Source organism: Acyrthosiphon pisum, chromosome A3 (assembly GCF_005508785.2).
Source record: "Acyrthosiphon pisum isolate AL4f chromosome A3, pea_aphid_22Mar2018_4r6ur, whole genome shotgun sequence".
Classification (NCBI taxonomy): domain Eukaryota; kingdom Metazoa; phylum Arthropoda; class Insecta; order Hemiptera; family Aphididae; genus Acyrthosiphon; species Acyrthosiphon pisum.
Genome location: NC_042496.1, coordinates 7,661,904 through 7,677,158, shown reverse-complemented (window position 1 = coordinate 7,677,158; position 15,255 = coordinate 7,661,904). Strand labels below are relative to the sequence as shown.

The following is a 15,255-nucleotide window of genomic DNA, read 5'->3' as shown; positions in this document are numbered from 1 at the left end:
AAATTTTAAAGTGTGATATTTTGTAATTGATTTTCCAGTTGAGTTACGTTAAATTAAGTTTTAGAACCTTAACAGACTTCATTTCCAGCATTTTCGTTTCCTCGTCCACGAGGTATTTATTCTGTTTACTTGGTGAATGTTGTCGGAAAAAGAGTATTTGCTAATTTTATATTTCACCCATGCGTTAAAATCGGAAATAGCCATTGTTTTATCTTGTTAATTCTACAGATTATCTCGGGAATGTGTAATTTACTACAATAACGTGATCAGAATTTCATTACAAAAAATAGTGCTGTGGATACATAAAAATAATCTTAAGCAAACTCTCGGCCTAGTTTTATGAAATACAGTTTTTGATTAAGCTGCGCAGTGCGCAACTATGTTATGCAAACACAAAAGGACCAGAAAAATAAAAAAATATTTTACGAATCATACATTTTTTCCTATTCAAATTTAGCGTAATCTTCTGAGTATTTTAAGCTCGGAGGATACTGCCCATAATGCTCACTCGGACACCGTAGGATTACATTTTGTACGTATATAATATAATATAGTTGATACATATATATATATTATATTCGTAATCCGTATACGTCACAAACTTGTTATTTTTATTTTTTCGACAACTTTCGTTTTACCCTAGAAAATTAAGAGCTTTTATATTTAACCAACCATCTCCCTATATTTCGACTGAATACTCGGCAATATTGTATAATGATAATATAAAAGTTGAAGGTGTGTTGAAAATGTATTCTAAGCTATTCGCATCCACTATAAAAGCAATTGCAGTTAATCGATACCACCTATACTCGTATATGTATGCTGCAAAGGCTCGACGTATAATGTATGGTTTTAATGTACAATAAAGTTACAGAATTTTATATAATATGTATTTTTGAGGTCGTACAGTTATAGTTCTATGAGGATGTTGTTTAAATTTCGTTCTTATTTCTCATTTTAGTAACCATCGATTCTAAACGTGTTGTGTTCCTATATTATACAATGATTAATATCGATTTAAAAAATATATTGAACTGCAGGTATAGTTATAATAATAATATGAACAGACGATACTTAGTGGAAGTTCTGTAGCGGAGTGTTTTCCCGCACATATCTTTATACGGTATAACTTGCATCGCAATCAATCGCTACAACCTTTTCTCTTTTATTTAATTATTAATTTATATTATACTATATCTTTTTTTTTTTCACACACACGACATGCGGTTTCCGAGTACCACCATCACCTCCTCTTCGTCGTACTATATCGTGTATCGATCGGCCGGCTTGGGATGCCGACTGTATGTAACATATAATAACACGGTGTATATAATACGCACGCCTCGAGCTGGTATTTACTAGGTATACGCAGTGTAACCTACCTATCATAATCGTCTTTTGAGCCGTGCGATGAATTCAACCGAGAGAACCCGTGGCGGCGACTGTGCGTGTTTATGTGTGTGGTGCGCGTATTTAGCCTCAAACCTTTGGATTTATACCTATATATTTGGCTACAAATCCCATTCACAGACAAATAATACGCGCATCTCCACTCTTTATATTTCGATCCATGCCCATTGCCCGTAATATCCGTTTTTAAGTGTATAATAATAATGTAGTACACAATAATATACAACACAACATTAGGTATACAATAATGCATAAGGTATACGTATATGGGGACAGTGGTTTGTGCCAGTCAAGTTTTAAAAGGTAGATTTGGACCGGTTGCCTGCAGATCTGAAGATTATGATAGTTAAGTTTTGCAGTATACATGCAGTATAGTACACATTTTCCGAGGTTCTGAATGGTCCACTTCTCATGTGATTCATGTTTTTGTATTCTTTTCTCTTGTCATCATTATTACTTTTTGCTTTTATTTTATAAGCTAATTGAATATTTAAAAAAAAAAATAAAAAAGTATAGTACGCACGCTGCGACCAACCATTAACGATGTGTACCTAATACATTTTCATGAAAATTGACTTTACATTTTTAGAGAGCGGTCAGTCGACTAGTTATAGGTATTGTACAACAAAATATGTATTATATTCCTGTTATATGTGTATGTTAATAACGTAAACCTAAATGACAATTCATTTTTGTGGGCCGTTTATAACGGTAAATGTGCTAGCTCCTGACTTGAAACTGCGCATGCCAATGGGCCATGTTATTATTAAATAACTTGTATAATATAAGTTTATATTATATGCAGTACCGTAATTGTATTTCTATTATATATATTTGTGTATAAATGTTTAATGTATTTTGGTATACTGCTACAGTACTACTGTTGCCGCTGCCGGTATGCTAGTAGTATGCTACACATTGATATTGATAAAAGTCGTCTATGCACGCTATAAATTTGACCCTATAGATTTCGTGCCAGACGCAACGCGTCACGGGCATCATAATATATTGTTACCTATATCATTATCATTTTTGTTATTATTATCATTGTTGTATGTTTTCCGTAGGTACTGTGAGTGTATAAGAACAATAAGTTCAGATTACGACGTCTGTGATTTTTTTTGATTTTTCTTTCTGCAAAACTTGTGTGTAAAAAACGAGAAAAATTAACATTACGCAGTTTTTCGTTGTCCTTATATTTTATTATAAACGTGAATATCAACAGTGACGTACATACAATTATACCATACTTATGTGTTCATATATCATTGTTGTCGGTACTTCAGCAAAGCCCATTGTTACTAAATAGTGCCCATACGGTCCTATGTACAGAGCATTTTTGCGTGTTTTCGAGTGTTCTATAATACATAATATCAGCATATTATATCCCCCCCTCATTCTTTTGACAAGTCTACTATTCGAGAGTTTTTTCCACTTTTATAACATCTAGACATGTGCAGGTTAAGTTTGGTGCAGCTTAGTACCTACTACCATAGATTAAATATACTAGTATATTTAATCTATGCTACTACCAACTACAAAAATTGAAAATGATATTAGTGTAAAATGTAAATTATCATTTGGTATAATAGTGGTATACAGTATACTTACTATAATACTCGTGTGTTCTTATGTAAAAAGTAGTACAAGTCATATTCAAACTACCTCTGTTATAAGTTTTTTTCATTCATAGCCCCCTCTCACAAAGCATCCTATTTACACTATAGGCGTATGCTGCAGCGTACATATCTCAAAAAATTATTCTAAATTATATGTTAAAGTGAAATCCGGATGAAAAATAAATATTTAAACTAACAACAAACACCCACCCCGTTTACATAATAATAATATGTATGTTACTATAAATTAATATTATTATATGCAATTAAATTAATCGCCTCTATTTGTTTTGATCATAATATTATTATACGCGAGTAATTTCGATTGCTGTGTGTGTGTAGAGTGTGTTTTGCGCTTCGCGTTTTTCTGGTTAATCTTCACGGCTATACATATATGAGTTTCGTAGACGTTTAAAACGCCGCAAATATAATTGAGTGTATACCGCATAAAATCCACGCCAGCAGTCGTAATCCCCTCGCCGGCAAAACCGTCCGACCCCCCCCCCCCCACAACCATCGCTCCCGTTACCGCAGCCAAAAACAACGCAATAAGTTACTGTAATATATATAGAAGTTCGTTGAAATCCTCTGAAATAAATCGAAACCGTTGTACCGCAATACCGCGATATTTTTTTTGTTGGCCGCTTCGTTCGGATAAATAATTCTTAACGCGCCTACCGGGAATTTCGTGTATATAAAAAAAAAAATACATAAATAGGATTTAAAGGCAATTTACTTAATGGGACGCCATTGGCCGTGGCCACCGATATCATATCGTAACTAAAATATATATTATCAATAAATAATTGAGCATAGTGTAAATGCGATTTTTATGTCGACGGGAGCAGTAAACCCAGTCCAACCGCGTTCGGTTTTTCCCGCCACAACAACGACCACTGGTTCTCTCGCCAAAGAGGTTCGGTTCCGCGTACGTCGGGTCCATCGCCTGTCGTCCGTCGTCCGTGTTGTCATCGTCGTCTTCAACAGTCCGTCCCGCCGCCGCAACCACCGTCTTCACTTTCGCAGTGCGCACCAACCGTTCGACAATAGTGTTAACTTATGTAGTTAATGTTTTGACGTTTTCGTCTTTTCCATTCGATAATTATTATCTCGGCGTGATCGTCGTCGTGTTGAATTTTTGCCGTACGACCGTCAATCTCCTTAGTGTCGGCTTAGTCCTTTCTGAACTCGATTGAGCATTTGCCGTACGATGTTCGAAAAAATGTGAGTATCTTATATGGCGATAGGTATACTATAATTATAATATAATATTATTATGGCGTAAATCACAGGACACAATAGTAATTATTAATAATATTACGATAGTGGTGCGGTACCGTTTGACTTTTTTTACGAATTTTTCGTGTTGTACCGGTTTTATCATAAATAATATTTAACATGGCGTACGAATAACAACAGTCGCTCTCAGTCGCTTCGTCTAGGCGGTATCCGCGTGTAATATAATATTTTGCTGCTCGTTTTCGCCGTTTCTGTAAACACGGTGGCTGCATCGTTTCTCGGCACGTTTTCAATTAATGTAAAGTAGGTATATCGCATACATTATCGTACGTTTATCCCATGCACCGAGACTATAATAATAATATGGTTTAGGTGCGAAAAATCAGATTACATATAAAAAATAACAACCGACTGTTTGAACAATTTGCAATTTGCGATTTCATTGGGCACTCTGTACAAATTATTATTTTTGGTTTATATACCTACCTACGTCGCGTTTAATGCTGTACGTCGTGTGTATAATATTATGAAAGCGTGTAACACGACTTGCAAACAATCGTTTATCAACAAGACAATATTATTCGTTTGCTAGTTTTTATAGTGCTTTTGGGTCGTAATTGTGAAACGCAGCGTTAAAAAAAAAAGTATAAATTCTACCGACAATTAGGGTTAAAAAACGATTACCCCGTACTTGTAATACCTAGAATACCTATCATGCACTTTCGAAGTTTTATCTTGTGAAATGCTGTTCAGTACAACACACGCCTTCGTAATTTGGTTAAATAACTAACTCGAGCGATTAGTAAGCCGTGCGTGTTGGCAATTTTAAACTGCAAAGTATATAATATTGTTGCTGTGGCCGTCGTCCCACACTACCCGGTATTAATTTTTATTCCAGTGATGACACAGCAGGTCTAACTATTATACCTGGTTGTAGGTAGCCAAGTTCTTTTTTTATTTTGTACACGGCCGTTTCGTCTCATTTTACGACCGTGGCGTCGTGGTGTTGACGATGAGACACAACAAGAAGGGACGAAAAAAACCATAATAATGTACAACGCGTTATTGTCGGTTCTTCTTATCTGGGTTTTTCGTTTTTATACCAGTGCCACAATTTATTTATTATGTACAACTGCAACAATAATAATATGTCTCTTCTTCGGTCCGACCCGGTCGTCGGGGGACCTTCCTCTGGAAATTCAAAACCTTCATTTTATTCTTTGTTTTTTCCACGGTTTCTAAAACCGTCACTGACGCACGCACTTGAGCCTCTTTAATTATCGGCGCATGCGGTAATATCCACTCGGTCGTCCACAACTGTTGTTAGATATTTTTTTTATTATTATTATTATTACTATACGAACACGCGATTGGAAGATTTTTGCCGATAGCAACTCCGATCGTCGACGTGAAGTCTACGTCAGCCAATATTTTTCAATGTGCCTTGTTTTATTCGCGCCTCTCCTCTTCAACGACGACATTATATTTTATCCTCAATACCCGTTGTTCTAGAGAGTTGCCGTGCACACTTTTCCCGAACCGTTTTTTCCCACACCATCATCCCTGCTTTCTCGCGACCTGAGTCCATACCGGCTTGGCATGTGCGAGGGCGAGGTGGCGCGCATATTTCACACATAATAGTATAACTTCCACTCAACGTTTTTAATAAAATAAAATTACGGCCGAGTGTTTCGGGAAAACAGAAAATCAATTTATTTTTCTGCAGCTGTTTTATACGCAATCTCTCCAATAGGCGTAGCTGCCTAGGCCGACAATATAGGTACATTTTTTACGTATTACTATAATAATTATGAATGGTGGTGATATAATATCGGTAAACGCGGCGAACTGACGAATAAATGTGCAAATTTGATCGCGTTAAGCTCCACCTACAACCCCCATTCGCTCAACAATATCCACCCCCCCCCCCCCAACTCTTCAAACCACGACGGATAAGGGTGGAAATGTGTACTCGATCGCGACAGTCACTGCGGGAATCGGCGCGGCACGCCGCCAATCAACTGGGGACATAGACGTGACTGGCGCGCGGGTTGAGCGCGTGCCACGCTGAGTTCCGCGTCGCTATACTAGTCTCTACTGGACAGATTTTCTAATTTATTATTACGTCGCTGCAGATCGCTTTGATTTCGGAAACGTTTGTGTAATCATTATTCTCACCGTCTGATTCGCGGTGTTAAGAGGTAGACGTGGGCTATCGTTATCTGCCTTTAAGAACTCTATAATATGGTATATTGTATATCTATATGGTATATTGTTTACGCGTCAGTAGTTTTTTTCTATACGACAAATCTCGAGTCCTATTCCGATTTTCAGTTTCGATTTTATATTTATAAATAATTATAAATGTCTGTGCACTCTAAAGTGTCTCATGATAGACAAAGCTGTTGATAAAAACGATATTAATACCATAACATATAGACACTTGCAGCATTGTATTTAAACTGTCTTCAGAATCGATAAAGATCGACCGAATCCGTGACTTAAAAAAGAATGGCGTGGGAGCAATTTGTCTTTGTGACAAAGGTTAGTGTGGGGGCGTCTAAGTAGTAATTTATCTGCCGAAACATCGGTTATTAGTTATTACTCAACTTAATTATTATGAATTATGATCGACGCGTGTTATAGTGTAGTACCTAACACTAGTATTGTATGCAATATTCTATAATACTGTATATAGGTATTAACTATAGAGTTACACCGAAAGTATTATTTTTAAAGGCTATATTATTATAGTTAGCAAATATACAAATACTTTTGTTTTCCCGTGTTAAAAATAAATTATTCATGAAATACAGTCTGCGTCAACTCTTAACACTATACTCTATACTATATACGTGGCCAAGTATTCCTGACATCTGAAGGTTAAAAACCATTCTACTTTTTCAATTTAGCTCGAAAGGGATACTTCATAAATATAGTCTTAACTTCCATTATACACTTTTGTGGGAAAATATACACTTTAGCAGTCGTCGTAGTTTTGGATTCCACCATATCCTGATAAAATGTGTTTTTTATAGATGTTTTTTTCTTCTGTTCGTATAGTTATAATATACAGCCGTTAAATACAACTTGATGGGTTCAAAAACATTTTATAAATATTACTACATCTTACAACAATGACAAAATTAAAACATTTTTCAAACACTGCCCTTTTAGAATATTAAAAATTCTATTTTCACAACGCATTCAATTTTCATTTAAATTTCATTCCCGCTTTAAAGTTACAACCGTACACACATAATATTTTATTTCTAATTATGTATGCTAATGTGTGAAGTAGTTTTCGTGATTATAATTTATAGTAGTAACTGTTGTGACAAATATATTACATAGTTTACTAAACGTAAATTTTAACAGATCAATATTTTAACTGTTGTACCCGAGGTTGTACCTATCTAATTTTCCAGTAAGAAACAATTTTTTTCTGATTAAATAATTAAAAACCATAATTATATTTAATTTTTTTCATTTCTGTCTTGACTTAAACATTCCTTTTCATATTTTAATACATAAAGATACTTAATAATGAAATATAATAAAACTATTTCAAGGCTATAATATGGCACTTTTAGCAGCGTAACAGTTAATAAGAAATAATAATATTATAATATTGTATTCATAAAACCGAAACAATGCATTTTACTCAATAGAAATATGATTGATCGTTGTATTTTGATTTGAAAAAAAAACACTGACCAGTCTGAAACTAATTCATATTATATCTATCATTCTTCTCCACGTTTTTCTCCTTGTAGTCGGTTTGAATTTTTTCTTCGATGTACCATCTTGAATACAGAACGCATCCGTCTCCTCCCCGCCAAACACTAAGTCAGCTCTGCATACTGAATAACATTTATTGATTTTAAAGTGTAAAATATAAAACGTTCAATTTTTTTTTTATCTTGGTCTCGTTTGATTTAAACGCAATCATTGACATCTCGGGTTTGCTGGAACGTATTGGAGTATTAATAATTTTGAACTATATTTCCTTTTCAACGTCAAAATGCGTTTGCCATTTCCGTTTCTTTTTCTCGGTCAAAGTGTTTTTATTTTTATTTTGCTGTCGTCGATTAAATTAAATTTTTTTTAGCCCTTATAAAAATGGATGTATAGAATATTGTTCTATTCATTGCTCTACGTGACGAGTGACGACCAAGTTAATTGAAAAACTGTACCTACAGTTTGAACGTGACAAAAAGATAAGAAATAATTGTATATAATGTTTTTGTATAAACATGTATATTATATAAAATAATTATGGAATACGTTTTTATAATAATTTATTAAATGCGACCGGTTGATAAACTTAAAAAGGTCTGGTCTGACGTGTCATCAAGGAGTTATTGATTTTCTTTTTACCCTCGAGCTGTAATAGTGATAATTAATCCGTGAAGCACAATAGTATATGACTATACTAAAATCTATTAAGTTTAACATTGACTGATTGATGATTAATACGTTTTTGCTCTGTTGCAAAGTTGTGTATAAAGGTGCTTTGGCCAAGTTCCGAATAGACGGATGCTACGGGAGGGGGGCGTTTAAGTTATAAATATAATATATCAAAATGATTAATGTACACAAAAAGAGTGTCTAGTGTCTACAACTAAATGTTATCAATTTATGTTCCGCGTTTAAACGTGTAAAAAATATATAATAAACGATATCGTGTATCCGCCCGACTTGTGTTGTAGTATCATCGTATAAGACATTTAAAAATAAAATCTCGCGTCATATTGTTATAAATACAGTACAAACATAAACTCATTTAAGTAAAGTCATCTAGAGTAATTGTTTTTTTTTTTTACATAGACTGTGCAAAAAATAAATATATACCTATATTGCCAATTGTTATGGTTCTGATCACATTGACAAATTTACTATTTAATATGATTCATTGTTTAAATTACATTTTAATCGTTCGCATTCAATTTAATCTTAATACTTAATTTGACTTGCCAACGTTAATGTCTTTTAATTATTATTATACTTTACTTTACTTCTACGTGTATGGTACTATTACAGATTTATGTTGTCGTTATAGTGTTATGCCACTATTACTTAAAAGTTATTATTACTGGCTATAAATAAGTTCAGATACATATTTTCACTACATTATTATTCAACTTACGCTAATTCATTACTTATACACAGTTCTATAGTAGGTTTACAGCTATATACATTTTATTAGAACATTTAATTGGCCGACAATATACTAAAATAAAATTATTATGTGTGTTTTGTACTATCATGTCATATGATGTTCATTCACGCACCACAATGCCATATAAATATTAAAACAAACTGTTAAGATTGTATTTTCTATTATTTTACTGTTCATGTATTATACTAGGAAAGTTTAAAGTATTGACTTTGATTTAACTCTTCTTTTATTATTCTATAAAAATGTATTAACGACATAAAATAACTATAAAAACTTTGTATAAAAGAAATTATTTATACACTACCTAATACAAATTAGTCTTAATATATTTTATTGGCTATTAAAAGTTCAAATATATAATTGTTCATTTAATAAGAAATTCTTCACCTAAATAATATTACACCTACTACCTACCTACCGTTATTTAAGTGATTTTGAAAAGTAACATTAAAGTTATAGATACATTCCCTGTACGTGGATTTTTAAAATGCATTTTTATGCATTTTTACGCCTACATCTTTAAGAAACATAGTTAATACTTAATATTCAATCAATATGTATGACAACTTCGTATCCTAAATATTAATGAGACAAATATATTATACAAAAATAATATGCGTACCTATCGTACCTACAATCGTTTAAATAATTATTTAATTATTTACACATTGACAGACTATATTATATAATGTGTATTTGTGCTGTCAATATTTAAAGCCGCAGCATGGTTTTTACCTTTAAAATGAATACAATCTACAAAACTTAATACTATGTATGTACTTTATAATATATTAAATTGCCAATAATATTATTAATCAACAATTTATAGTATTCATAAACCGAAAATAATCATGTCAGGAATAAAATGCATCATTGAATAATAATCAAAATACATAATAATTATTATAATAAAATTAGCTTTAATATTTCCAAACTCGGAAGTCCAAAATAGTTGACGAAAGTTCGAATGTTAAACATTGCGACTAGGTGAATATGTTTGTATATGTTTGAGCGAGTATAGTAAACCCTTCTTTTAATGTAAAAAAAAAAATTCTTCATCACAGGATAAGTACAAATATTAGGTATACACATCAATATTATAAAATATGCGATCCATATGTTTGGTTTTCTCGACGATTTCGATAAAAATAACATAATTAAACAATGAATTAAAAAAAAATCCGTACTACTTAATGTGATTCTTATTTCTTCCACCGAATTCCGTTGCTGTGATTATTGTTGTTCGTAGTTGTTGGTATACATCATTGAGAGATGAATGTTGCTCATGCGGACGACAGCTCCGAAAATGTCCCGCGACAGCAGTACGATTCAGATACGTGACATTACTGCTGTGACAGGACAATATCGGAGTGTTATCCATTAAACGTTGTTTGTCGTAAAAAGTATTTCGTCGATGGGTGTCTCTCTCCGAGGCGTGCCGCATTTGTATGTTATATTTTGTAGTCTGCAAAACCCTGCGAAGCACACATACCAGATATGACATTGTTATAAACGATTTTTAGCTGGTTTTTTTTATTATACATATTATTATTATTTACGTATTAGAGCAAAGTTTGTGTAGACTTACCATTTATGTTGTTGTTGTTGTTGTGACGTAGCTGTTGTTGATAATGATTGTATGTCGCCGTAATAATGCTGTTTATTATCCGTACTTCTTGCGTTGATAATAAATATTACGATCGCAATTATTCACCTGTAGACATACAAACAAAAGAAAACCATTAATAATAATTATAATCGCAAAACGAAAAATAATATAATTCGCGCTTAACGGCCTAATAACGTCATTACAATTATTGTATATTTAACACAACATTTTTTTTCCATATAGTTTGGGAGTGGATCAAATGGCTACGTTGGCCGAACACGCGGCTGACTTTAGTGGCATGCTGGCCGCAAGTGGCATGGGCATGCCGCAGCCGATGACCGCCGCACCGGTGCCGCTCGCCTTGCACCCGCACCACCAGTCAGTGCGTGGCCCTCTGCCGGGCTTGGTGAAAATCGCTCAGCCTCAACCGACGGCGGTGTCGGCGGCCAACAAGGCGGGTTCTCCGCTGCAAAACGGCAATCAGTCAGCTCAAGACGTCGCGGCTGTGGTGGCCGCACAACAGCAACAACAACAACAGCAACAGCAATTACAACAACAGGCCATCATCGGCGGCGGCAAACAGAATGGCGCCGTGGCGGTCGAACAAATGGTTTCGGCACCATCGCCCAGCGGCCGGTCAACGCCAAACAGCAGTACCGAAGGCACTTCGGCCAAACTCTTCGTCGGTGGACTCAGCTGGCAGACGTCGGCCGACAAGCTCAAACAGTATTTCGGCATGTTTGGTGATGTGACCAATGTACTCATCATGAAGGATCCCATCACGCAGGTGAGAATGTCAGAGTCGGGAAGCTTATATTATATATTTATGTTTGTCCCACGAATAAAATGTAATGACTATATTGTCCTTTTTGGTTTCTTTTTTATCGCAGAGGAGTCGTGGTTTTGGATTCATCACGTTTTCTGACGCAGAAACTGTAGAGAAAGTGTTAGCCGTGCCCATACACACGTTGGACGGCAAGAAGATCGACCCGAAGCACGCGACACCCAAGAATCGCCCAAAGGCCGGCAGTAAAACCAAGAAGATATTCGTAGGCGGTGTCAGCCAGGACACCACCGCTGACGAGGTAAAGGCTTACTTCAGCCAGTTTGGCAAGGTAGAGGAGACAGTGATGCTGATGGACCAGCACACCAAACGTCACCGTGGCTTCGGGTTCGTCACGTTCGAGAATGATGACATAGTGGACACGATATGCGAGATCCACTTCCATACGATCAAGAACAAGAAAGTGGAATGCAAGAAGGCGCAGCCCAAGGAACTGGTGCAGCCAGCGGCCGCGGCCGCCGCAGGCCTGTTGCTGGGCAAGCGCCCTGTGTTGGTCGGTGGGCCGCTGGGCGTCCGTGTGGCAGCCGCCCCGGTGTCGCAGGCGAGCCACCAGCTGGCAGCAGTGCAACAAGCTCAGGCACAGGCCCAGGCGCAGGCTCAAGCAGCCGCGGCCGCGGTGGCCGCGCACAACTACAACAAGCTGTTCGCCACTTACCCAGGACTGGCCAGCTACCGTTACGCCCCGTATCCAGTGCCGGTGTCCGCAGCTGCGGCCCCGCAGCAAGCAGCCGCCGCCCCGCAACCGGTGCCCACAGCTGCCGCGGCCACGCAGGCCGCGTATCCGGCCTACAGCCTGTCCGGCATCGACATGAGTGGCTTCCAAGGCATCGACTGGTCGTCCATGTATGGCATGGGCGGCATGTACGTTTAGGCCCGTTTCAACCCTTATTGCGCGCGTCCTGTGCTGTTTGTATGTTGTGTGTTGGTCAGGTCAATTTTTTTTCGCGTAAATGAGAAAACCGAACAAAAAAATAAAACGAAAAACATTCTCTTGTTGCTCAGATACATTCTATCATTGAAATTATTTTTTTAATATTCAACCAAAAAAATCTAAAAAAAAATCCCAACTGAACCCTCCTTATTCCCACCCATGCCCAACCGCGTTTCATTATCTTTTTTGTTTTTTTTTTATTCAAAATCGACGAGGCTGACAGCCAGATCTTCGGAGATCAATCCGCGCGTGTGCCATACCACTGCCTCATTGTCGTGAGTTATTTTTTCATCGGATAAAACTAACGATTTCTAGTCAGAGTTATCATTAATATTAATTATTATTATTTTTTTTTTGTGTATTATTATTATTACTATCAATAATTATTATTAATTTTGAATATTTCTCAACTTTCTAATAGTAGTGTGGTTAGTGTCTAAATAACGTGTAATTAATTAATTAGTTAATGTATTATTTTGCTCTTTAATAAAAAAATTCCAATGATCAGTAGAGAAAATACATTCCATTAAGGACCAAAGCTCACAAGCATACATCATGACAATTTTTTTTAAATACCATTACATAAATTATATTCTCTTTTCTCTATATATTTCATTCTCTCTCTCTCTCTCTCTCTCTCTCTCTCTCTCTCTCTCTCTATTTATGCATGTATACATATATTTAAATTTTGTATATAATATGTGTATACATGCATATACTTGATAATTATAAATCTTTCGCTTCTTATATCAAACGCTTCTTTAAAATCAGATTTACTAACTCGCTATAGTATAGTAGTTTAACTTAGAGAGAAAATATAAAGTACGAAAATGTATAACAAAAAACAATAATTTTTATGATATGTATATATTTTTTTGTTTATTTTCTCACTACTTATTGTGTACTTAAATCAGTAGAAAACAAGACATTGGAGTTGTTCAACAATTTAATTTTAGCTGTCCGCCTAGTGATCAATCGTACATTGTTTTTTTGTTTTTTTTTTTTTTATTGTCTAAGTAATGAAAATCTCACGAGTTCAATATTTAGTTAGACACTAAAAGAGTTAAAACGTATAATATTATCTACTATAAATATAATAATTTAATTTTTCAGCGCGTTTTAGTTTTTAGTTTGTTAGAATTAAACAAGTAAAAGTTACGAAAAGCACTGATTCGACTGGACAATACTAATTAGAACATTATTATATGTATGTAAAGCAATAATACTTAAAAGGTTATTGATCTCTTTGTTTATTTATATATATTTTTTTTTTTAAATCTTTTTTTAGTATAGTTTTACTCTAGTGGTAAGCCCTCTATTTTTGTAATATTTTGAGAGTTAATAAAAAGGAAGACAAAGCAATTATACGAAAGAGGGTTAGCGATGCTTTTACATACTCCGGTTTTGTGTCGTATCCTAGACCTAGACTTTTTAGTACATTTAAACCTATTCTAGGTGTATATTTTTAATGTCGAAGTCATTTAGACTTGGTGTGTATTTTAACAGTATTTTTTAGTTTAGTACTTTTTTTTGTAGAGTAATATTATTAACTACTATTTATTATTAAAAAAAAATATATAGCTGTAAGAAGTATTTAAGTGTACACTTTTTGACATTTTTTTTTATCATTACTATTATTATTATTATTAATTTATTTAGTTTCTGTGTAGATGTTCTCTACTATATATTCGTGTGTAGTCCTACGTATAGATGAAAAATCGTAAAAAAAATTATTAACAGTAGTATTAGATACCTCTATATACGTGGATCCTTCATTTCTTTTATTATTTACAATTATTATCATTATTATTACTATTATTATTTTTTATTAACAATTTAGTTCTTTACGCACTCTAGTAGTTAAATGTTTAAAAATGCTGTGTTGTTTACATTATAAAACGGAAATAAATAAAAGTAGTATTTGTCAGTAGAAAATCCGACCGATCCGCTTTTGGTTATTTAATTTAAAAGTTTTCAATATAATTTTTGAGTTGTTTTTTTTTTAGATCATTATTATTTAATCCATATATATATATATACACATATTATGTGTATGTATATGTGTATATATATATATTCGAGCAAAGGAAATAATCGTATATAAAAAAAAAACAATCTTATTATACCATCCTAACACCACACTACCGTAATGTTGTTATAATACCAATATCTATGTATCTAAATATATACTATTACCTATATACTAATACAGTACTATACATACATAATATAATAATAATATATTGCATGAGTATGACCGCGCGAGTGATATGTAGGCAATATCACCGCGTATGGTCCGTCCGCGGGGCTGAGACTCATCTCTCTCCCTCACCCACTCCTCTTTCCAGCATCTACCGAGTATGTGTGTTTATGTGTGTGTCACACACTATTATACATATTCAATAATTATTCTATTATATA

The 15,255-nt window shown here is 34.5% G+C and overlaps 1 protein-coding gene and 1 non-coding gene across 6 annotated transcripts in view; one reads left to right on the top strand and one right to left on the bottom strand.

Annotated features, from left to right (window-relative positions):
- The window catches only part of LOC100169433 (RNA-binding protein Musashi homolog 2), a 63,456-nt gene extending 48,659 nt beyond the window's left edge, over window positions 1-14,797 (top strand). For all 5 annotated transcript variants that reach the window (XM_008184733.2, XM_029491818.1, XM_008184731.2 and 2 more), the window contains 2 exons: window positions 11,303-11,846; window positions 11,950-14,797. In XM_008184733.2, the coding sequence (XP_008182955.1) occupies window positions 11,319-11,846; window positions 11,950-12,774 (1,353 nt within the window). In that variant the 5' untranslated portion in view covers window positions 11,303-11,318 and the 3' untranslated portion in view covers window positions 12,775-14,797. The remainder of the gene's footprint in view (window positions 1-11,302; window positions 11,847-11,949) is intronic.
- On the bottom strand, window positions 10,752-10,816 carry Mir1000 (microRNA mir-1000). Its single transcript, NR_040131.1, has one exon. It is a non-coding gene; the product is annotated as a microRNA mir-1000 (primary transcript).
- Window positions 14,798-15,255: the final 458 nt, after the last annotated feature.